A 24748-nucleotide genomic window follows, 5' to 3' on the forward strand; every position below is an offset into this window, starting at 1 on the left:
TCATAAATTGTTTTTCTGTCAACCATGTGGCCAAATCATCATTTGTGCTTAAAATAACTGCATCAAATTTCTTTTTTTTTTTTTATTTAAGTTCTAGGGTACATATGCACAACATGCAGGTTTGTTACATATGTATACATGTGCCATGTTGGTGTGCTGCACCCATTAACTCGACATTTACATTAGGTATATCTCCTAATGCTATCCCTCCCCCCTCTCCTCTCCCAACAATAGGCCCCGGTGTGTGATGTTCCCCTTCCCATGTCCAAGTGATCTCACTGTTCAATTCCCACCTATGAGTGAGAACATGCGGTGTTTGGTTTTTTGTCCTTGCGATAGTTTGCTGAGAATGATGGTTTCCAGCTGCATCCATGTCCCTACAAAGGACATTTTATGGCTGCATAGTATTCCATGGTGTATATGTGCCACATTTTCTTAATCCAGTCTGTCACTGATAGACCTTTGGGTTGATTCCAAGTCTTTGCTGTTGTGAATAGTGCCGCAATAAACATATGTGTGCATGTGTCTTTATAGCAGCATGATTTATAATCCTTTGGGTGTATCCCCAGTAATGGGATGGCTGGGTCAAATGGTATTTCTAGTTCTATATCCTTGAGGAATCGCCACACTGTTTTCCACAATGGTTGAACTAGTTTACAATCCCACCAACAGTGTAAAAGTGTTCCTATTTCTCCACATCCTCTCCAGCACCTGTTGTTTCCTGACTTTTTAATGACTGCCATTCCAACTGGTGTGAGATGGTATCTCATTGTAGTTTTGATTTGCATTTCTCTGATGGCGAGTGATGATGAGCATTTTTTCATGTTTGTTGGCTGTATGAATGTGTCTTCTTTTGAGAAGTATCTGTTCATATCCTTTGCCCACTTTTTGATGGGGTTGTTTGTTTTTTTTCTTGTAAATTTGTTTGAGTTCTTTGTAGGTTCTGGATATTAGCCCTTTGTCAGATGAGTAGATTGCAAAAATTTTCTCCCATTCTGTAGGTTGCCTGTTCACTCTGGTGGTAGTTTCTTTTGCTGTGCAGAAGCTCTTTAGTTTAATTAGACCCCATTTGTCAATTTTGGCTTCTGTTGCCTTTGCTTTTGGTGTTTTAGACATGAAGTCCTTGCCCATGCCTATGTCCTGAATGGTATTACCTAAGTTTTCTTCTAGGGTTTTTATGGTTTTAGGTCTCACATTTAAGTCTCTAATCCATCTTGAATTAATTTTCGTATAAGGAGTAAGGAAAGGATCCGGTTTCAGCTTTCTACTTATGGCTAGCCGATTTTCCCAGCACCATTTATTAAATAGGGAATCCTTTCCCCATTTCTTGTTTTTGTCAGATTTGTCAAAGATTAGACGGCTGTAGATGTGTGGTATTATTTCTGAGGGCTCTGTTCTGTTCCATTGGTCTATATCTCTGTTTTGGTACCAGTACCATGCTGTTTTGGTTACTGTAGCCTTGTAGTATAGTTTGAAGTCAGGTGGTGTGATGCCTCCAGCTTTGTTCTTTTGGCTTAGGATTGTCTTGGCAATGTGGGGTCTTTTTGGTTCCATATGAACTTTAAAGCAGTTTTTTCCAATTCTGTGAAGAAAGTCATTGGTAGCTTGATGGGGATGGCATTGAATCTATAAATTACCTTGGGCAGTATGGCAATTTTCACAATATTGATTCTTCCCAAACTGGATCAAATTTCTACAGGGATTTTACTTGGTAATATAAGTCAATCTATTATAAAAACTTTTCAGAAGACCAGAATAAACCAATGTAATTTAAAATAAGTACAACTTATTTAAAAGATATTTAAAAGTACAACTTAAGAAAAATCACCTTAACCTATATATCTAGAAATTTAAATAAATGCATTTTATTATTTTATAAATATCTAAAATAGATAATCATGACCAGTTGTAGTGGCTCACACCTGTATTCCCAGCACTTAGCACTTTGGGAGGCCGAGGCAGGCAGATCACTTGAGGCCAGGAGTTTGAGACCAGCCTGGCCAACATGGCAAAACTCCATCTCTACTTTAAAAATGTCAAAAAATTAGCCAGGTATGGTGGTGTGCATCTGTAATCTCAGCTACTGGGGAGGATGAGGCATGAGAATCACTTGAACCCAGGAAGGGGAGGTTGCAGTGAGCTGAGATCATACCACTGCACTCCAGCCTGGGTGACAAGAGCAAAACTCCATTCCCCCCACCCCCAAAAAAAGATAATCGTTAAATTACAGTCACTGAAAAGTAAATTCATTGAAATTGTTTTCCACTGAAAAGAAATATTGTTATCAGTACTCTGTGTATGTAGAACTGGAATAAAAGTAACTATAATTTTTGGCTTTTGTAATTTAACTGAGACTAGGCATTGTGCTGTTGAGGTCCCTTATGTCAAAAGTTGGGGAGAATGTAGCTTATTTACATAGAAATAGAAAAAAGTCTGAAATAGATGAGAGAGAGAGATGAGGATTTAAATATTGGGGGAAAAAAATAGATGGCAGAAAGTAGAGTAGATCATGAGGCTGTAAGCAAGCAAGTCAAGATGTGGAAGAAGCAGATACAAAAATCACCCAGGTAAACATTACATATAAGAGATGCAGAAATAGAATTGTTTCTTATTTCCATTAACCTCAAAGTCAAGAATATCTGTTCTGGTTTAGAGTAAAATTGAAACTGAAAAATGATTCTAAAACCTGAGTGATTGTCAATGCTGTAACTAAATTTTCCTTTTGTACAGAAGCAAATATGTCAAATAGAATTGTTTTTTGCCTTAGGCTTTGTATTTTTTCCCTCCCAAAGAAATGCATGTTGTTAACAGTGAAGAACCCCCAGGAGTAATGTCTTTACTTCATTGGTCCATAAGCAAATGAGAACAATCTTCTCCATCACTGGGAGTAATACCAGTCTCAATCATGAGACTTCTCTTTCCTGGTTCTCTTTCCCAAGCCTCATTTTTCTCCTCCGACAGTAACAAATTTTTCACTGATCGGAGTAAATGTTGTTTCTGGTAGACTAGGCAGTCACTAAAACTCAGAAACAAATTGGAGTTCCTTACAGAGAGTCATTCTCAATTCCAAACAGCTTTCTAAATGCTAGGAAAAGGGATCTTTTGAGTCAGTAGGTAGGTGGAGATTCTCTGTTTCTCTCATCTTTTTCCCCTACCCTCCTTTTGGTGGTGTCACTTAGAACTTTGTGTCAAGCAATGTAAAGACTGCATTGGTACCTGTGGTAACAACATATTCTGCTGAGGCTGCTGAGGAAAAGTAGCTTCAAGAGACAGCGGCCAAATGCATTCACTGTCAGTAAGCTCTTCCCAGAAACAAGAAATGAGTTCAGTGAAAGGCCAAATTGATTAAATCATGTAATTATAATTTTTAATTTAAAAAATGTTTAGCACAATCTGTAGCCCCTGGAGAGACATTTCTTAAAGAGAAATTATGCAGTTTTTCTCCTGACCAAAAGCCATTTTTTTCAGGACATAAAAAAGTGGAAAAGTGGGAAGATACCAAATGTGTCCAAATAAAAAGAGCCTTCATCTCCAGTGAGACTTTGAAAATGACTCTTTAGATCTACAGAAATGCAACCCTACTTTCCTTGGAGTTTTGGTATCTAGAAATAACCTAGAACTGAATTATTTGTGTGGCTAATAAGTACCTACTCTTTAATTTCACCTCTGGTTGAAAAGGAACTTTTAAGTAGTAGTTACAATCATACTGGTCACCTGAGAGGCAATCAACCACTGTCACACAAACATCCTCCAAGTTAGGACAGGTTAAGAGAAGAAGAGGTAGGTAGATGAAAATTATACCTTATAGAACTTTTGATTAGTGGTCAGTTATTGACAACATTGTTAGGCACCCATCAAACACCAATAGGAGGCTTTTGAGATTTCTGATGCTTATATTAATGATACATTAGTAATGTATTAAGACACCCCTTTACTTTCCCTGTCTATCAAATGTATGCCTGCATCCCTACTAAACTTGTTTCAGTATGGTCTTTATGGCGGTAACATTAGTTATTGCTCTGGAACAAAATAAAAATGCACTGTTGAGGTTGTAAAAATTATATTGTGCAGAACAATCCAAAGAACAATTATATGAATATCTGCAGGCTCAAATCAAGTTGCACTCCTTTTACATAACTTTGCCAGCAATCTCATTCAGATGAATTCCAGGTACTCTTTTAAAACATATCTTAATTTATATATTACCATGTTATTTTTTTTTGCAGAAAATCAGTAGAGCCATGCCTTTTGCTATACTTGGGAAAATAAGACTAAACACGTCCAATTAGAGTCACTGTCCCCGCAACTGCAAATTATTGATATAAGATAGAGATGGTATATACATATGTAGACTTGCTTGTTAATAATTATTAGCCAATGCCAAATAAACCAAAGTACATGACCTGGAGGAAATCAAAAATTCCATGAAAATGAGACCTTTCAGAGGCAGCTCCATGACTTAATAATAGCAGTTGAATCAGGAAAAAGGATTTGAAGAAATCAGTGAAACAATTTATTTAACAATCCATTTCAAATATTTATTTTGTTAATCTGAAGAGCTAGGATAATATATTTCTAATTGATTGATTTTAGTATTATTTAATTCATGGGTGTTTTTAAAGCTCATTCTATTTCTATTGTTATTAGACTTGTTCTCAGAAATAGCGGGGATAGGAGGTTGTGAAAATGTGAATGGAAAAAAATCTCTAATTGAAAGCAAAAATGACAGCTGAATAAAATACTGTTTAATTTACAGTCACCTTTGTATTGGATTTTTCTCAAGACAACATTATTCTTTAACTCACAAAGCATACCTTTATTTCCTAATACCAGTGCAACAATACAGCTGTCTGCAGTATTGAAGGACATCACCGTCACAAAATCGGGGATTGTTCTCACCCAGTCTTACTCTAAATTATTTCCTTAATAAAAGTGTAAACCCCAAAAATGTCTGTCAAAAAGCTATTAAGTCAGAGGTAGAAAATAAACTTGCCACAGATTAAAGCAATAGAAAAACTGGCAGATTAAAGTACTTACTCCATCAATATTTGGCATAGATGTTCCTTAAAAACAAATGACTGTTCTCCAGAAAATTGAAATAACTCAATAGCATTTATGCTGTCTTTGGAGAGAAATCTAAAAGCAAAAATGTGGAATTAATCCAATGCCATAAAAATGTTCCTGGTTGAGATGAACTGGCAGAGATCAAGGATAGTTGCCAGATAGAGATGTCAAAATTATAAGATTCCATTTCTTGCCACTTGGTCTTTATCTGACTTACTCTACTAGCTGTAGGTTCTTAGAAATCTTAAGGGTGAAATAAATTGTTGTCAAACTTTTATCGTTATTGTTAACATCTTCCATTCTGGGAATATACGTCAGCATCATCACAAAACAAACCATAGGTTGAAAAGTGTAGACTCATCCTCAGTTTCATCATTCAGCTACTAAGGATGCTCCATTGTTTTTTAATTTTGGTTAATAATTTCCTAAATCCGTAGCTATGTTTTGTTGGTTGACATTTAATCATAGGAGAATGTACTTATAGAGATTCAATATGCCAAAGATGACTGCCTTTGTATATCAGCCAGCGGCTATGCTAAGACACTTACACTGAAGTGAAAGGTCCTACCACCTCATTTTTTATCTGTCATTGGAGACACTTATATTACCAGTATCTGACTCCCAAAAAATTCAAGATCAGCAAATATTTTGAATGCCCTCTAAAAATACTGCGGTATGCCACCAGGATGAAATGTCACCAAAACCCCAGGACAGAAGGAACAGCTTCCTGCCCCCTTTATTTTAAGCTGCAGAGCTTCCTTCCGTATATTTGTGCAAGTTTGTCTTCTGGCACTGACATGGAAGAACATAGATTTTGGCATCGAGCTGGCCTAAATACAAGTAAAACAGGACGAAAAGATTCAGCTTAATAGGTTGTTATAATCAGAAAAAGAATATCTACAGTACATACAGTAGGCACTGTACGAAGATGCTTAACATGCAAAACACTCTCATATCATCTTCACAACTTTATGGGGCGTGGAGTTAGGTGTATGAAACTGAGAGATAAGGATTGGAATCCAGTGTTTTCTGGGTATACAGCCTACTCTACCCACTAATTATTCCCCTCATATATTTTATCCCACACACCCCACCCAACAAAAAAAAAATCAGAAAACATTATAGCATAGCCCATTGAAATATTAAATAACCTCAACACCAGGAATATATTTGATATATATGTAACTAGTACTTTTTGGCACGGCTTGGTATTTTTTTGTTGTTACATTTTCAAAAGAAAGAAACTCAAGCACTAGTCACATTTTTTAAAATAATTTTTGAGTCATCTTCAATTTGTTTTTATTGGTCTACGCAAATCAGAATTTTTAGAGATTTTGAAATGCATCTGTTTTCCAAACCTTCATGTTCTTTAATCTGAAACATTTACAAGTTCTTTATTGACCTTTGTGAATCTCAGAACAAAAAGAATCAGGAGGACTAAGTACAATATAAACTTTAAAAGGTCTCTTAAGCACTAGAGGCCTCTTCTTCATATTGAATTTAGTTCATTTTGTTAATTTCATTTCTCAATAACATAGTACATCAGACTTCTTGAGTATATTCTCTGTGATTTCTGTCAATGCTTCTTGGTTGATGCTGTCACCGTTTTCCACAAAATAACCTGAGTCCTGTCACCAAAACTACCTGTGAAAGTGATACAACTGCACTGAATATTGACACGTCCAGCAAAATGATAATTACACTAAATACAGGGTACCTTGCATAGGTGATACACTAAACTATGTAGTAAACTGTAATTTAAAAAAAAAAAAACTCGGCTTTTTTTCTTAGTTCTTACTAAGATCTTGTCTTCTGTTTTCTTTTAAGCAAAAGTTCAGGAGAAATGTTCACCTTAACTTTGTCTTTATTGGACCTTGAGCATATTAAACTTTGCTTCTCGGTTTTCCCATCTAAGAAGAAAAGACAATGATGCTTATCTTATAGAGTGGCTTTGAAAATTAACTATGATTATGATGTAAAATACTTACCACAGTGCCTGTTATATAAGTGTTTAATTAATGGTAGCTATTATAATTTTTATTATTTTGGATATAAATCTATGTGAATTATGGATAAGCTAACTTTCACTTAGCTTTGTTCCTAACAATACGTTGTTAATGAGACCAAAGTCATGAGTTATCATCTCTTTGAATTAGTTATCCATGAATACCGACTCCTCTCTTTACCTAGATGATTGTATTAAAAACATCTACAATGATGGGGATGGAGATATCTAGGGGTGAAAAAACAAAGATGAATCACAGCAACCTAAAATATTAGTCATGTTAATAGTGCAGAGTAAGTAGTATCATCTTGACTTATGGCAGAATGTATTTAGTTAGTTATTATATATTCTGTCCCCATCCATAAAAGAGGCCACGTCTCAACATCTGAAACAGAATGCATAATTTACTGCTTGCATACAAATAACTTGCAAGGTACAACCTCTCTGAGCTAAATAGGATTTCAGGAAGCAAGGAGCTCAGTGATTGGTGGATTTTCAGAAGTTAGACTATTTAAGAATAGTTGGCAAAACTTTCACTGGGAGAAGCGTGGTTACTTGAGTCAGACTGTTGCTGACTGGTTGACTTTCAAGTGCAGTTTCTAAAGCAAGTTGTTATTGATTAATTACAACAGGTTTAAAATCAGTTTTTTCCAGTGGTTATTTATTACTGTAGCCAGACAGTTAGACCTTCACTCTTTGCACTGCAGATAAGAACTTTTTGTTCTCATTGCCATTAGAATGCTATATCCCAAGCAATACACTCAGTGTATTACATTATCTTCTTTAATCTTCACAATATTCTCTTAAGCACTAATTATTATATCTGCATTTTCATCTGATAAGCAGAAATCTTAGGTACCTTGCATAAGATTGCATAACTAAAAAGTGATAAAGCAAGGAATAAAACTCAGGTCCGTTTGACTCCAAAGACTATATTATCTGTACTGTGTGTATAATTATTTTTTAATTAACTCCTGGCATTTCTGTAATCCCCTTCATTTCTTTAATTTTGCCATTTCAAGAATGCTATATAAATGGGGTCTGTATGTATGTAACCTTTTCGGATTGGCTTTTCCAGCATACTTCTCTGGAGATTTATTCAGGTTGTTGTATGTGTCAATAGTTCTTTCCTTTTTATTGCCAAGTAGTATTCCATGGTGTGGATATATCACAGTTTGTCTATCATTTACCCATGGAATGATATCTGGGTTATTTTCTATCTTTGGCTACTATGAAGAAAGTTGCTATAAACATCTGTGCGCACCTTTTTGTGTGAACCTGTCTTCATAAGTCTCTGGGATGAATGCCCAGGAATACAACTGCTGGATCATATGGTACTTGCATGTTCAGTTTGTAAAGAAACTACAAACATTTTTCCAGAGTGGCTCTACCATTTGACATTGCCAGCAGCAATATGTGAGTAATTTAGTTTTTCCTCATCATCTCCTGCATTTGGTGTTGGCACTGTGTTTTGTCTTAGTCATTCTGTTAGGTATGTAGTGATATATACACTTAATGAAAATTAACTCAGATTATGAGGTGAATTATGCAAATATTGTGGTTTTAATTTGAATTTCCATAATGACAAATAATGTTGAACATCATTTTATGTACTTATTTGCCTCTCTCTGAATATCCTGTTTGGTAAAATGTCTCTTCGTATCTTTTGTCCGTGTTCTAAATGGATTGTTTAGCTTTTTACCGTTGAGCTTGAGAGTTCTTCATATATTCTAGGTACTATCCTTTATCAGATACATGATTTACAAGTATTTTCTCCAACTCTGTAGCTTGACTTTTTTTCATTCTCTTAGCATTTAACATTTAAGTCTGTGATCTATTTTGGGTTAATTTTGATATAAGATATGAGACATAAGTCAAAGTTCAATTATTGTGCTTGTGGCTGTCAAACTGGGCCAGCATCATCTGTTGCAAAGATTCTTTCCTACATTAAATTGCTTTTGCATCTTTGTCTCAAATCATTTGGACATATTTTTGTCGATCTATTTATCAGTTCTCTGCTCTATTTCATTAGTCTATGTGTCTATTCCTCTGCAAATACAGTAACACATGATCTTTCTTGATTACAACTCTAATAAACTTCAAAATAGATAGACTGATTCCTCTCACTCTATACTTCTTTTTCAAAGTTGTTTTAGCTATTGTAGATTCATTGTCTTTCTGAATTTTAGAATAATCATATGTATTGAGATATAAATCTTGCTAGAATTTTGATAAGAATTAAACTGGTATATCAATTTGGAGAGAATCTTTAGTTTTTAAGTCTTTCATTCCATAAGTATAGTCTGTCTCTCCACTTATTTAAATCTCCTTGGATATCTTCATCAGTATATAAGTGCAGTTTTAAGCTTATAAGTTTTATACAAGCTTTGCTTAATTTATACCTAAGTATTGCATTTTTGAATGATTATGTATGGTATTGCATTTTAAATTTTCGTGTCCATGTGTTCATTGCTAGCATACATAAATACATTTGATTTGTGTATGTTTATCTTGTATCCCATGACCTTGCTAAACTCACTCATTAGTTTTAGATTTTTTTGGTTGCTGATTCTTTTGAGTTTTCTATCTAGACAATGTCATCTGTAAATAAGAGCAGCTTCTTTCTTTCTTTTCAATCTTCATGTGTTTTACTTCCTTTTCTTCCATTATTTCACCGACTACAACTTTCAGCACTATGCTGAATAAGAGCAGTGACAGCGTACATTTATGTCTGCTCCTGATCTTAGTGGTAAAGCATTTGGTTTTTTGCCATTAAGTATATTAGCTATACATTTTTGTAGATGCTCTTTATTGAGTAGAGGAAGTTCCCCCTCTATTCCTATTTCTCTGAACACTTTAATCATGAATGGATGTTGAATTCTGTCAAATACTTTTTCTGCTTCCATTGATATGATCACAATTTTTCTTCTGTAGCCCATTAATATGGTGCATTACACTGGTTGATTTTCAAATATTGAACAAGTTTTGTATCACTAGAATAAACATCTCTTGGTCATGGTATATAATTCTTTTTATATATTGCTAAATTTTCATTGCCAATGTTTTATTAAGGATTTGTGCATCTATATTCAAGATGGATATTGGTTTATAGTGGTTTTTTCTTCCCTACTTCCTTCCTTTGTTTATTCCTTTATTTCTTTGTTTTGGTTTTTTGTTTTGTTTTGTTTTGTTTTTTGGTATCAGGGTAATGTTTGTTTCATAAAATAAAGAAGTGTTCTCTCTTTTGTTTTCTGAAATAGATTACGTAGAATTGGTATGAATTTTTCTTTTTTCTTTTTTGAAACAGTCTCATTCTGTTGCCTAGGCTGGATTGCAGTGGTACAATCATAGCTCACTGTGATCCTCCTACTTCCACCTCTCGAGTAGCTAAGATGGCAGGTCTGCACCACCACACTGGCTAATATTTTATTTAAAAATTTTAGAGATGGAGTCTTACTATTTTGCCCAAGCTGGAGAATTCTTAATTAAATATTTGGTAGAAATGTCCAGTGAAACCATCTGGGTCTGGATATTTTTTTCCTGGGAGTTTTAAATTACTGATTTTATTTTTTGATAGTTGTAGAGCTGTTCAAATTATCTATATTTTATATTGGGTGAGCTGTGGTAGTTTGTGTTTTTCAAGGAAGTAGTCCATTTTATTAGAGTTGTCAAATGTATGTATGTAGAGTTGTTTGTAGTATTACCTTTTTATTATTATGTCTAAAGGGTCTTAGTGATATCCTCTCTTCATTCCTAATTTTGGTTCATTTGTATCTTCCTTCTTTTCTTCTTTCCAGTCTTGCTAGAAGTGTGTTGATTTTATTGATTTTTTCAAAGAAACCACTCTTTGTTTCATTAATTTGTCAGTTGTTATTCATTTTCAATTTCATTGATTTTTACTCTTCTGTTTCTTAATTTTCTTCCTTTCGTTTACTTTGGGTTTATTTTGCTTTTCTTTTTTCTAGGCCCTTGACATGGGAGCTTAGTGATTAACTTGATACATCTTTTTTTCTAATACATGCAATTTACTGCTATTAATTTTCTTCAGCACTGCTCTAGCTGTTCCATGAATTTTGATATATTGTACTTTCACCTACTTAGAGTTTAAAATATTAATTTATTTCCCTTGAGATGTCCTCTTTGAACTGTGGATTATTTAGAAGTGTGTGTTTAGTTTTCAACTGTTTGAAGATTTTTGTTTTTTCTGTTACTAATTTTTAGTTTGATTCCATTAAGGTTAAAGAACACATTCTATATTATTTCAATTATTTTAAATTTGTTGAATTTTGTTGTCTGTTTCGGGATATGATCTATCTTCATAAATATTCTATAGGAACTTGAAGAGAATCTGTATTCTATAAGTGATAATTGGATATGATTAGTTAATGGTATTGTTGAATTCTACCTTTTTTATAATTTTCAGCCTAGTTTTTCCATCAGCTATTGAGAGAAGGGTGTTAAATTTGACTAACATTTAGATTTTTCTATTTCTCTTTCAGTTCTATCAATTTTGCTTAAAATATTTGCAGCTCTGTTGTTTAATGTGTACACATTTAGGATTGCTACGTTTTTTTGGTGAATTGAATCGTTTTTCATTATATAAAATCCCTCTCTGTCTCTCATAAAGGTTTGTTTGCACTGAAGTCTACTTTGTCTGGTATTAATATAGCCATTTTCCTTTTCTTTCATTAATATTTGCATGATGTATCTTTTTAGATTCTTTTACTTTCTACCTGCCCATATCATTATATTTGAAGTGATTTCTTATAATCTGCATATAGTTAAGTAATGTTCTTTAATCTGCTGTGCCAAAATCTATCAATTGAATTCGTGTATTTAGATTTCTTACGTTTAAAGTAAGAATTGATACATTAAGATTTAAGTCTCAACTTAATCTTTTGTTTTCTGTTTATGCTTGTTTTTTTTTAGCTTTTCTGTTTTCTTTTTCTTCCTTCCTGCAGGCCAGCTGAACATTTTTCAGAATTCCATTTTTATTTATACTGTTTTTAGTGTTATATATTTAGTTTTGAGTATTTTATATTTATAACATTTTTAGTATGTCTCTTTCTATAGCTTTTTTTAGTGGGTGCTCCTGGTATTACATTATATATACATATTTTACAAGAGTCTACTGTGTCATTGTTTACCAGTTCAAGTGAAGTACAGAAACCCATTATGTTCATCCTCCTCTGTGAATAATTGTCTTAAATATTTCCTCTACATGCATTTAAAGTCATATCAGATGGTGACATAATGTTTACTTCAATCATGAAACATAATTTCAAAAATTCAGGAGGGAAAAAAAGCTCATTGCATTTACCTGTATATTTTCTTACCATGTTCTTTCTTCCTAATGTTACAAGGTTTTTCTTTTACCGTTTCCTTTCTATTTAGGAAACATCCTTTAGACATTATTCTAAGATAGGTCTGGTAGCAACAAATTATCTTTGTTTTCTTTCACTTGAGAGTGTCTTTTGATTTCGCTTTCATAGCTAAAGAATATATTCACAGGTATAGAATTTCAGGCTGACAGTTCTTTTCTTTCTGCCTTTGAAAAATATTAGGCCACTACTTCTGTCATCCATGGTTCTCAATAAGATACCCACTGTTATGCAGTCTTCTTCCTCTATATGTGAGGTGTCGATTTTTCCTCTGGCTGCTTCTAAGATTTTTTCTTGTCTTTAGTTTTCAGAAGTTTAATTATACTGTGTCTATATTAGTGCATTCTCACACTGCTATGAAGTAATACCCAACACTGGGTAATTTATAAAGGAAGGAGATTTACTTGACTCAGTTCCACATTGCTAGGGAGGCCTCAGGAAACTTACAATCATGGTGGAAGGCAAAGGAGAAGCAGGCACTTTCTTCAAAGGGCGGCAGGACAGACTGACTGCAAGCAGGGGAAATGCCAGATGCTTATAAACCCTCACATCTCATAATACCCACTCACTATCAGAACAGCATAGGAGAAACTGCCCCCATGATCCAGTTACCTCCACCTGGTCCCGCCCTTGACATGTGGGGATTATAGGGATTGTGAGGATTACAATTCAAGATGAGATTTTGGTGGGGACACAGCCAAACTATATCAGAGTCTATTCATAGATTTCCTTGGGTTTGTTCTATGTGGAACTCTTACTTCTTGAATCTGCTTCTTGCTTGCTTACTGAATTCTTGCTTCTTGAATCTGTAAGTTTATTTCTCTTACCAAATTTCAGAATTTTAAGCCATTATTTTATCATGTAATTTTTCAGCCCCAACTCCTTTCTCCTCTCCTCATGATAACGTTATTATTAGAACTTTTGTATAGTCTCACAGGTCCCTAAGACTCTGCTCATATTTTTGTCAACGTGTTTTCTCTCTGTTATTCAGATTGAATAATTTATATTGTCCTGTCTACCAGTTCACTGTTTCTCTCCTCTGTTTTCTACAATCTGCTACTAAACCTATTCACTGACTGAGTTTTTGATTTGTTATTTATTTTCGGCTCTAAAATCTCCATTTGTTTCTTCTTTATATCTTCTGTTTCTTTCCTGAGACTCTTTTTAATTTTTATGTATTTTTTACTGACATGGTCTTACTCTGTCTCCCAGGCTAGAGTGCAGTGATGTGATCAGAGCTCATTGCAGCCTGGACCTCCTGAGCTCAGGTGATCCTCCCACCTAAGCCTCCCGAGTAGCTGACACACATCACACCTGGCTAATTTTTTGTATTTCTTAAAAGACAGGGTTTCGCCATGTTGTCCAGTCTGATCTTGAACTCCTGTCCTCAACTGATACACCTGCCTCGGCTTCCCAAAATGCTGGGGTTATAGGGTTGAGCTACAATGCCCGAGATCTTTGCTGAGACTTTATATTTCTTTGCTGAAGGTTTCCAGTTTTCCTTTGGTTTCAAGTGTGTGTGTGTAATTGATCATGGAAGCATTTTTAAGTGGCTGTCTTAAAAGTAAGATAATTCTAACATCTTTGTCCTTTCAGTATGAGCATCTATCGATTGTCTTTTTTTATTTGGTTTGAGATCTTCCTGATTCTTGGTATGATGAGTGATTTTTTTAATTAAAACCTGGGCACTTTTATATTATGTTATAAAACTCTGTATCTTACTTAAAGCTTCTGTTTTAGCTGCCTTTCTCTGATACCACTCCAGTTGGGGAAGGGTTTGGTGCCGCCTTGCTATGGCCAGGTGAAGGCAGAAGTCCAATTTTCCACTTCAGCTTCCAGTGACAGTTGAGTCAAAGGCTCTTCATCATTGCTAAGTGAGGATGGAAGTTTCATCTCCCCACATGGTCTCCATTTAGTGGGGGTAGCATCATTACCACTGGATGATGGGGAAAGTCTTGACTCTCTACTAGGCCTTCTCTGACACCACCTCATTAGTAAGGTAAAGGGTGCTTCATTACTGCTGGGTAGGAGTGGAAGTCCAAACTCCTTGTGTGGTCACCACTGACACCATTGAAGAAGAGGGGCTTATTACTAGTTGATGGGAATGAATGCTGTGCACCTACTTGCCTTTTCTAACACCACTCTAGCAAAAGTGTTTGTGTGCCTTGTGACATCCTCACAAGGGTAGAAGTCTAGGTTCAACACTTGACTTTTGCTGGCATTGTTCGGGGTGGGGCTACAGTTTTTCTCTATGGTGTTCAGTGGAGGAGTTATTGTCTAAAAGCATTCTGTCTTGTTAGACTGCATCTTTCCTATTCATTGGTTAGAGAGAGTAGACTTTTGTTGGAGCATTGTTTATACTTACTGGCATTTTCAGATTGTCTGCTTCTTCAGCTCCAAGTCTGTGATATATGACACAAAAATAAGCCCAGAGAACTTACCACCATGCTGTGACTTTTTCCCCAGGTCCCTAGCTAGTCTGCCTTCTCTTTATTATTCATAGTCTTCTTACATTTATGTGTAATGCCCAAGGTTTTTTAGTTGTACTTCATGGAAGAAATAGGGCAAAGTACATCTACCCCATCTACCTGGAAGCAGATGTCCTACTGGCCTAATTTTTAACAACTAACCTGCATTTTAAAAAAAGTGGGGGTGCCACGGAAAACATGATGTGAATAGAAAGTAATAGGCCTGGGTTTTGTTGTTATTGTTGTTTTATAAAATTACTGATACTGACTTATTTATACAAGTGCTAATTCCTCGAAATCAGTAAGTAAAATATGCTTTGGAGATGATTCTGCTTCCACACATTTTAAGAACTCTTTTGGATTTAATTTTAGAGAATGAATTATGTTCTTTTGAACATTCTCAGTGGCGTAAATTGTAATCTTTTAAGGCAGTGTTTGATTTTTGGAAGCAAGCCCAGGTGGTTCAAGAGCCAAGATGGGTAATAAAACAGATGACCAAATTGGGTAACATAATACACTTCTCAGTCTAACACTCTTTTTTAAAAGAACGGCGTAAACCAAATCATTTTTACAGTGATAAAGCTATGTCTTTTATATTATACAAAACCTCCCAAATACTTCCAACTTTCACATAATAAGCCTGATTCGCTGTGGGATGAATTTTGCATGAACAGTGCCATTTGCTATCAAATCAACAATTCTTTTCTGTGGTTTTTGACATAAGTATTTTCTTGGGTCCTATAGATATTGGAGTTTTCCCTGTAAACTCTGACAGTTTTTAGGGGGTCAACTTCAAAACAACATATTCCATCACTCTTCTCCTCAAATACTTGTTATTTTTTACAACCAACCTCCCCTTGAAAGTTCCAAACAAATGTCAAATCTTCTCTGTTTCTTTTTACTATTCAAAATGTGTAGCACAAGCTTTACAGAAACCTTCATGTTCAAATTTCCCTTCAGTATGAGTCAGTGTTCTCACAGCTAACCCTCTGCATGAATAAGTTTAATCTCTTACATTTTCTGCATTTTCATCAGTTCTTTGAACTTCATCATGAACATCCTTATTACTTTTCTCAAGCCTTTGTGCCAGTAAAAAACAACTTCCTCTTTATAGTCCTTCTGAACCATTATTGTCCCTCTAGATGTCTTGTCATTTATGTTTGTTTAACTTTACAAAAAACTGTGTTAATTCTTTGCTTTCTACAGTTGTCATTCCCCAACGTCATTCATCACAGCCTATAGCCCAAGAGAGACAAAAAACTGCTGCTGCTACTGCTGCTGCTGCTGCAAACAGAATGACTTTACAGCATGTTCCTTTCATGCCTATTGTTTGTTTTGCCAAGCCATCTAAGAGCATAAGCTTAATTACTTCATAGTAATAGATTACTAAATACAAAAGCATCATCCTATTTGCTTAACTATAAAGCTCAAAGTCACATGTGCAACATCTAAAACAGATGATAGACCTAATCCACTAAGTAGGAAATTGCCTTTTGGCAAATTAAAGAGCTGCTAACGAAATTGAATAATATATGCTCTCGCTCAACAACTTGATCCTTTTGTTCCTTTTCATGGTTCCTTTTCACTTCATGGTTCAACTAATCGGGGTGGGTGTCAATTTGCGGGGAAAGGGTTGCAGTATAATGTAGTGTTTAAAAGGACGACCTTTGATAGACAGACTTGGTTCAAATGATGGTGCTGTCAGGTTACCAGTTGTATTACTTGGGAAATTTACTTAACCTCTTCCACCCTTAGTTTTGTCCTCAGTAAAATTGTATAATAAAAATTACCTCTTAACACTATTGTAAAGTTTAAAGAGGTAATATGTATATGGTGTTTTAGCACATTTGCACTGAGTGTTTGGGTGGTAGCTATTATTTATTAAATGCCAGTTACTGTGTCAGTCATTAAAAACTGTAAGTAAAATATGATGCTTGCTCTCAAAGAGTTCAAAATCAGCATAATCTTGAGCTCACATCCTGTCCTATTAGAAGAAAAAATACACCCGAAAAGTAAGTCTGAACACCGGGAGTTCAAGGCTGCAGTGAGCTATGATCACACCACTGTACCCCAGCCCGGGCGACAGAGTAAGCCTCTGTGTCTACAAATAAAAATTAAAACTAAATTCAAATAACAAAGGCTATTATAGTTCTCCAATATATAGCATTTGCTTTTCACCCTTGAATAGACTAGTACTATAATACTCTAATCAACAAAGTAATCCATAAGCAGTTATTCATTTTCTCATGTAGATTATATTTCATGGAACCAAGCTATGTTCTGGATCCTTCTAAGTTTGTCTGGGTGGAAAAATGCTTTGCTTATCTATATGATCACTTTCAATTAAACTGCCAGTTGTCACTTGCACTGGTTCAAGCACTGACTGAAGACCCATGAATATTCTGCCAGTGGAAGCAGATGTAAACTTAAAAATCAGTTGATTTCTCAGTAGCCAGGCCAGTCACCCTCAGTCAGATAGTTCCACCCCCAGCTCCTCTGACTCCTGAAATCATTTTCTCTAGCTATGTAACTGGGCATGCCAGTGAGTTCATTCAAAATACAGCAGCGCAGGCCAAGCACTGTGGCTCAAGCCTTTAATCCCAGCACTTTGGGAGGCTGAGGCCGGTGGATCACTTAAGGTCAGGAGTTCGAGACCAGCCTGGCCAACATGGTGAAACCCTGTCTCTATTAAAAATACAGTTAGCTGGACATGGTGATGCAGGCCTGTAATCCTAGCTACTTGGGAGGCTGAGGCAGAAGAATCACTTGGACCTGGGAGACGGAGGATGCAGTGCGCCAAGATCGTGCCACTGCACTCCAGCCTGGGCAACAGAAAAAAGACTCCGTTGCCAAGAAAAAAAAAATAATACAGCAGATCAGAATGTGATACTGAGCTTATCATGGCTGTCCTTTCCTCCAAACAAAAACACAGTGCAACTTACACCCCCTGGAAAAAAAAGAAAAGATATTCCATGGCAGCAAGCAAGAATTGAATTTGCAATAAGGAAAAACTTGACCACAAGGGTGTTCAATGTTCTAGAATGGCTGAAAAGGCTGAAATATCTTCTTTCATTAAGATTTCTGAGAAGGGAATAGATATAATGGAGAAATACAGATTTGCCCTTTATGAGGTTATCTTAGTTGTATTTATGAGGTTATAGATCTGTAATCACTGGATATGTGTTGGACAGAGTTGGGTTGATAATTGATTTCACATTGTGCTGGTATAGTCTGAAGCCCTTTTTTGCATCTTTTCCTCCAGTTTCTCATGTCTGAGATATCTTTACTGTTTTCGAATGTAAACAATTGTAAATGATACCAAGACAGTCAATTGGACATCTAAAATATAATCAAATGGTTGTTTATTTTGCCTTACATATTGCCAAATTATAATTTTGAATATTTTCTTTTGAAATTGTCTCTTGTTTGGAATCCAGTAGTATATTTTTCCTCTGCAAATGATTTTTCATTATCACTATAGTATTTTTTATGTTGCTCTTCTTTAAAAACTTTAAAATAATTAAATTTAATCTCTTCCATGAATACTTATTTAATAATTATCTTTTTATGACTCCAACCTAACTTTTTCATAGTAATCAAAAATCTTGATTAGTCAGGAAATTTCACAAGCTTTCCTAGCTAATGAATTCAAAGATGAAATTCACTTTTGAATTCATGTCACCTATCCTTAAAAGATCAATAGGAAAGAAAATGAATTCAGGAAATAAATCCCCACATCTTTCAATAGTAATGGGTGAAGTACTAAGCACAGCATTAAAATATATGTTTAAAATTATTCATGATCAGCATTCATTTTCCATGTTAGACTTCCACGTTAAGCCATTCTCAGTTTAGAAAGGCATATTCTGGCTTACCAGCTCACACACAAAACTGCTTGCTTGGTTGGTAGAAAAGACATCAGGCAGAATGACGCAAGGAGCTGGTGCTAAAATGAAGGTGAGAAAACAGGAGTCAACAAAGAAGTAGGGGTATGATCATATCATTTAAAGATGAGAGACCGCAGCAAGCATACCCTCTCTCCTCCACCTTTAAGAATTTAGAAATTATCATTATCCGTTTAAATAAGGGGTACTGATTAATCCATCTGGAAGCTCATGACCAGATGATCTTCTGCAGAGAGAGCTCATTTTGAAGACGTTTCCATAGCTAGTGCCCCCACAGGAATTTATCACATGATTAATTTTTAATGTAACTTAGAGATTTCAAAGGCTGTATTTGAATAATGGTGATAATTGATAAATATTAGTTATACTCATCTGAACAAACTTAGTTGCGTCAGAAAACTGTTTCCAGCATTTCCCCCCTTGTGTTACATATATTGACATCTCTCTGTCTCTCTCTGGTATATTTCAAGATGAAATATCAGATACAGCTTCCCTTTAAGTTGTGACTTAATTTTCTTCCTGAGATTTTTCAAACTGAATTTTGTTCCTTTAAAGTGAGGTTAAAATTATCTCTGGCAAGCCAGCAGATGACTATGAATGTATTTAATGTGACCTTGCTCCAATATTAACATTTTCACAAACCACAGTAGGCAGACCCTTACTGTTTCTTCATTATCCCTTCCGGCCATGACTGAGAGCCCAAATGGTGCCGCTTTACCAGAGAAGTATTCTGTACATGCTTTCTACTTTAATCACATCCTTTCAGCACCATGAATCTTTGCCTGACAGATTATCTTCTCCACAGGCAGGCAGCCATATCCAGACGTTGATGGGGTCCCAAAGCCTTCAGCATCGCAGCCGGGAGCAGCAGCCATATGAAGGAAATATAAACAAAGTGACCATTCAGCAATTTCAGTCACCATTGCCTATTCAGATCCCCTCTTCACAGGCCACCCGGGGACCTCAACCTGGACGGTGCTTAATTCAAACGAAAGGGCAAAGGAGTATGGATGGATATCCAGAGCAGGTGAGAAGTGTTTCTTTATTACTGATGAATTTTCAGGAAAGAAAAGTCCAAACAATCCATGGTGTGCCTTCCCTCGTTAATGTGGTCCAGGACACAATGCCATCACCACGTTGAATGGGGTAGGGTCCTCTTTGTGGGGACTTTTATCCTTCTTTCCAGTGGTTAAGTACTACAACATATAGGGATTTATGGTTGGTAAAATACCCGTTTTACAAAAGGAAAAATTGATGGGGCGGAATAATTTTTCCAGTACTATCCTACACCCTGTCCTACCCACTCCTCACTCCAATTTAGCTCTACAGTACAGATTTTGAATGTTATAAAGGACTTCAATGGATTAGGTATGTTTACCAAGTCCTCTGGTGAAACCTACAGTGTGAAAGTAAACTGTTTTATTTCCCCCATCTGTGGGAAGATATCTTTTAAAAGTCCTATCTTCGGATTGTTGAATGGTGCAGAGATAAAGCTTTGCTGTGAAGATGTGAAGATAACTATAAAGAACAGTTAGAAGGGAAATGTTTCTGACATGCTTCAAGTTACTGATAAATGCCATGTAGCGAAAACAATTGCATTCTTCAAACCTATCTAAAATTAAGGTTTGCTTTTCCATTGTAGAATCTGTTTTAGTTCCTTAGGACTGGAAAACTGAATGGGATTGCATCTATTGAACTATATTAATCTTAGAAAGTAAAACATTTAGATCTTAATACACTCTTAAAATTAATTTCTCTTATTTCATTATTCAGATAGATAGGCTACATTCCTATTGACTTTTCTGACTTTTAATATGGTCTATAAAAGCTTCATTTTATTATTACTTATCAAAGTTTTACGTATCTCCTCACCTGACTTTCTAAACATATCAAAATTAACTTCATTCTCCAGATTTTACCTTTATATTGTTAAGAGTCATTTATCATTTGGATTCCAGGGGCTTTAAACATCTCCTCTATTTCTTGATATCCTTCCTGAAGCCTAGATTATGTACTAATCATTCTCAGAATCATAGGTACTTTTTAAAGATAATTTTCTCCCTCTCCTGCCTTAATCTAGGTCAAGTGTTGAATTTAAGGTATTATAAACCAGACAGGTGCCTTTAATCAGATAATGATATGGGGTTTTTAATTCTCCAGATACTCTTAAAAGTTAATACAATTTTAAATTATGCTTTACCAAAGGCATCTTAGGAGGTTAAAAAATTGTTCATAGATATTACTTGCCCACAAGTACCATAACTCAAGCGAGTTCTCTGATTTAGTTATTCTTATTAAAAGCTACATGGTTTTTTCCTCCCAGAATCAATGCATTTGAAAATCCACTGAGATTAATGCTCTCTGTTCTCACCTACATTGAAAAGTAGGTTTAGTGTTAGCATGCAGTTATTCTGAACACCCCAAATTTAAAGGCTATTTTAATACTATTTCTCAAAAATATGTAAATTATATAAAGTTTGACTAGTAAGAGAATTACTAAGTTTTAAAGTTTACACATGTATTGAGTTTAGAACATTATGATTATTTCAGAAAAATGTATTTATAGTAGCTCTCAAATGTTTTCATTCCCAGCTTGATAACATCAAGTGCCTTTCAAACTGAGAGATAAAATTGAAACATTCAATTGAATGCTTAAACCTGTCTGAACTATAACTCAGAATTGTAGAACTGCCTATATGTTAAGGAAGGGACTTAAATATAACACCTTTTGGTGTCCCAGTTTTTTCTGCCTTGGTTTCAGGCTGAAATGGTTTTGAATGTATTGTACATTTCAAAATAGCTAGAAGTGAGGACTTGGAATGTTCTCAACATAGAGAAATGATAAATCCTCGTGGTGATGGATATTCTAAACACCTTGACTTGATTACACATTCTGTGCATGTGACAAAATATCACATGCACCCCATGAATATATATACAAATATCATTATGTTTCAATAAAAAAGACTTTGGAGTGAAAGAAAGCCTAAAGGCATTTAAACAACCAGTTCTGGTCCCCAAACTATGCTACCTCTCATCCCATTATAAATCTTGAGTCAGTTTCTTAAAGCTGTTTTTGCAGTTGGCCAGCTCATATTGGCACATTGCCATGTGCTCCTCTTCCCAGTCACACCTTCAGTGACATCATCTTAATAGGTTGAAGTTGTGGGAAAAATTATACCAGGAACATCAGCAAACACTGCGAATTAAGGCACTCCCCCAACCCCAACCAGTTGTTTATTAAATATTTTCCAGCACACTACTGACTACTACCCTGATTTCTTTCATCTCTTTTTCTTTCTCTAACCTGTCCCCTTCTTCATTTAGCTTAGTGTTCAAGAAAGAGACACTAGGACTAGGTCTCAGAATTTGGAGTTCTAGTTTCATGTTTACGTTTATGAGCCACTTGTCCACTTGTCCTTGGCCAAGTTATTAACTCTTCCTGAGAGTCAGTTTCTCTCCTGATAAAATGAGAGCATTGCTACCCACCAACGACATTCAAAAAGAATTTGTGAGAGTCAAATAATAAACTTCTAGACACACACACACACACACACACACACACACACACACACACTCTGTAAGCTTGGCACTGAGGGTATAGAAACAGAAAACAGAAGAAATAGAATATTTTAAGAATTCAAATATTTGAAGAAACTTAATGATTATCAGTCCCAACCTCCTTCATCTAAAGATAGAAAAACAAACCAAAAAACATTAAAAGAGGCTGAGAGATTATATATTTCACTCTCATAATGAAACTATTTCATATGTTTTTTACTTTCCTAAGTTATATTTCTTTTGAAAATTCAGACCTTTTTAGTAAGTATATGTGGCTGTGTGTTTTAAAAGAAGACCTGTATTCCAAATTTAACAAGGAAAAAAATGGAGAAAAACATTTAAAACATGTAAAGACTTTATGGAGCTTCACATGAAAATTATAGAGTAGTGATTTAAGTGTAAAGAGCAGTGATGTAACATAAAATTTCTAATGTACATTTGGGACATATAAATCAAAACATTCTATTTTAATAAGACATTTCTAGTGGTGCTATAAAAGAGCCATAAAGAGAAAAGCAAAGTTCAATTTAAATTATCTAACAAATGGTAAATTTGGTCAGGTACAATATGGAAAAACCTAAATTATTCAACATTTTTAAGAGCAAGGAGACACAATAAATGTGGTGCAAAGAAAGTCTACTCAGTATAATAACACACAATAATTTCTGTTAAAGTAAACCTTGGAAACTTTAGTTAAACAGTAGTCACTTATTGAAATACTACAGGTAAAACAAAATCTGATTACAGTGAATACATGTTTTTTGATTCAGGGAAAGGAAATCTGAATGAAAATAGCAAAGAAAGGGACAGCAGTTACCATATATTAAGCACCTGCTATGTGTTTTACACTCTTATTTCTCACACACAGGTATGGCAGCAGAGGCATGTGACCTGTAGAGTTGCATAAGGTCCTGCACTTAAAAGGGCCCCGCATTTGGATTAATGCCCTGCTGTCACCATCTTGTAATTCTTAATAATTTTTGATAAAGGAGCCCACATTTTCATTTTGCATCAGGTCCAACTAATTATATAACTGGGCCTGCTTAACATATACTATTTTATTTAATCCTCGTAATAATCTTATTTTATTTTTACAAGTGAAGAAACCAAGGCAGAGAGAAAATAATTTATGGAAAGTGTAATTGGCCAAGCTGGAATTTTAAGTCAGATTTTTTCTGACCCCAATCTGAGTCCTGTGTCCTAATCTTACTGTAAAATTCACCACATGATCTCAATGCCCTCTCTGTCAAATGATATTAATTAAAGCTGCCTGAACTATAACTCAGCATTAGAGAACTGCCTTATGGAGTGTTCAAGTGAACTCATGAATACTTCCAATTGCTTAGAAAAGAAAAAGCTACTGAACAAATGGAAATTATTATTAATGAAAACATACTTCTATATCCCTTAAGGTCACCCAAAGAACTGGTGTCTTTTTAACCTGATTAAAATAAGTTCCATGTAGAAATGAACATATATAATCAATGCCAAAACTGACGACATTGAAAGAATTAGAATGAGTGTCATTTATTATGTAAGCGGAGTAATGAACTTTGTTTAGCCATAAAGAAGCATTTAGTAAGCTTTGAGGCTCCCCTTCAGTGATAAAACCATCTAAACTTTCAAACCAGCCATCACAATAAAAAGGATAAAATATTCAAGAACTCTAGAAACCTAAACTTCTAGTTTAATGAACTTATTTTCATGTTTATTTTTCAGAAATAACAAGTATCAAGTCTGTTTTCAACTCTAGGTTTAAATTAAATATATGGAAGTTATGTTTCAACTATAAAATGTTACCCAGATTCAATGTATTAATTTCTGTAAACTATAAATCTGACTTCAAATAATATCTGCAGCAAAAACCATATACATGTCACCTGAAGTTCATTATCAAGGGATTTTACTTGAAAAGGAGATTTTAATGCATAAACCATTTAGATTACTTACAAACATAATAGAGGGTAAGAGTCAGAGTTGTATTAAGTAGTGAACTGAATAAAACAGCCAGAAAGTGAAGGTTTGACTTCCATTCCACATGGAAAACTCTTCAGAATAGTCATCCTATTAGATCTTTCATTTGTGTCCCAGCGGAACTAAAGAAGCTTAAAGATCCCATCCACCTTATCCTCGCCTTCACAATATGGTGTAATGCTTTATATAAGTTGTTCTTAACCACAGCTGCAGAATCTGTTGAGGGGCTTTAAAAAATCCTGATGTCTTGCTCTCATCCCCAGATACACTGATTTTAGTAGTCTACATGTGACCTGGGCAGTGAGACTTTTGAAAATTCCCCAAGGTGCTTCTATTGTGTAGCCAAGGTTGAGGAGCACTGCTTTAGATATTCTGTAGCTCAACAATTTA

General features: G+C 35.1%; 2 protein-coding genes across 4 annotated transcripts in view; both read left to right on the top strand.

Moving 5' to 3' along the window:
- The window catches only part of LRRC7 (leucine rich repeat containing 7), a 1535715-nt gene that overhangs the window by 1466541 nt on the left and 44426 nt on the right, over positions 1-24748 (top strand). For all 3 annotated transcript variants that reach the window (XM_050804492.1, XM_050804501.1, XM_050804511.1), the window contains one exon: positions 19629-19850. In XM_050804492.1, the coding sequence (XP_050660449.1) occupies positions 19629-19850 (222 nt within the window). The remainder of the gene's footprint in view (positions 1-19628; positions 19851-24748) is intronic.
- Positions 1-24748, top strand: part of SRSF11 (serine and arginine rich splicing factor 11) — a 763374-nt gene that overhangs the window by 566426 nt on the left and 172200 nt on the right. The window lies entirely within an intron of this gene.

The sequence above is a fragment of the Macaca thibetana genome, chromosome 1 (assembly GCF_024542745.1).
Source record: "Macaca thibetana thibetana isolate TM-01 chromosome 1, ASM2454274v1, whole genome shotgun sequence".
Lineage (NCBI taxonomy): Eukaryota > Metazoa > Chordata > Mammalia > Primates > Cercopithecidae > Macaca > Macaca thibetana.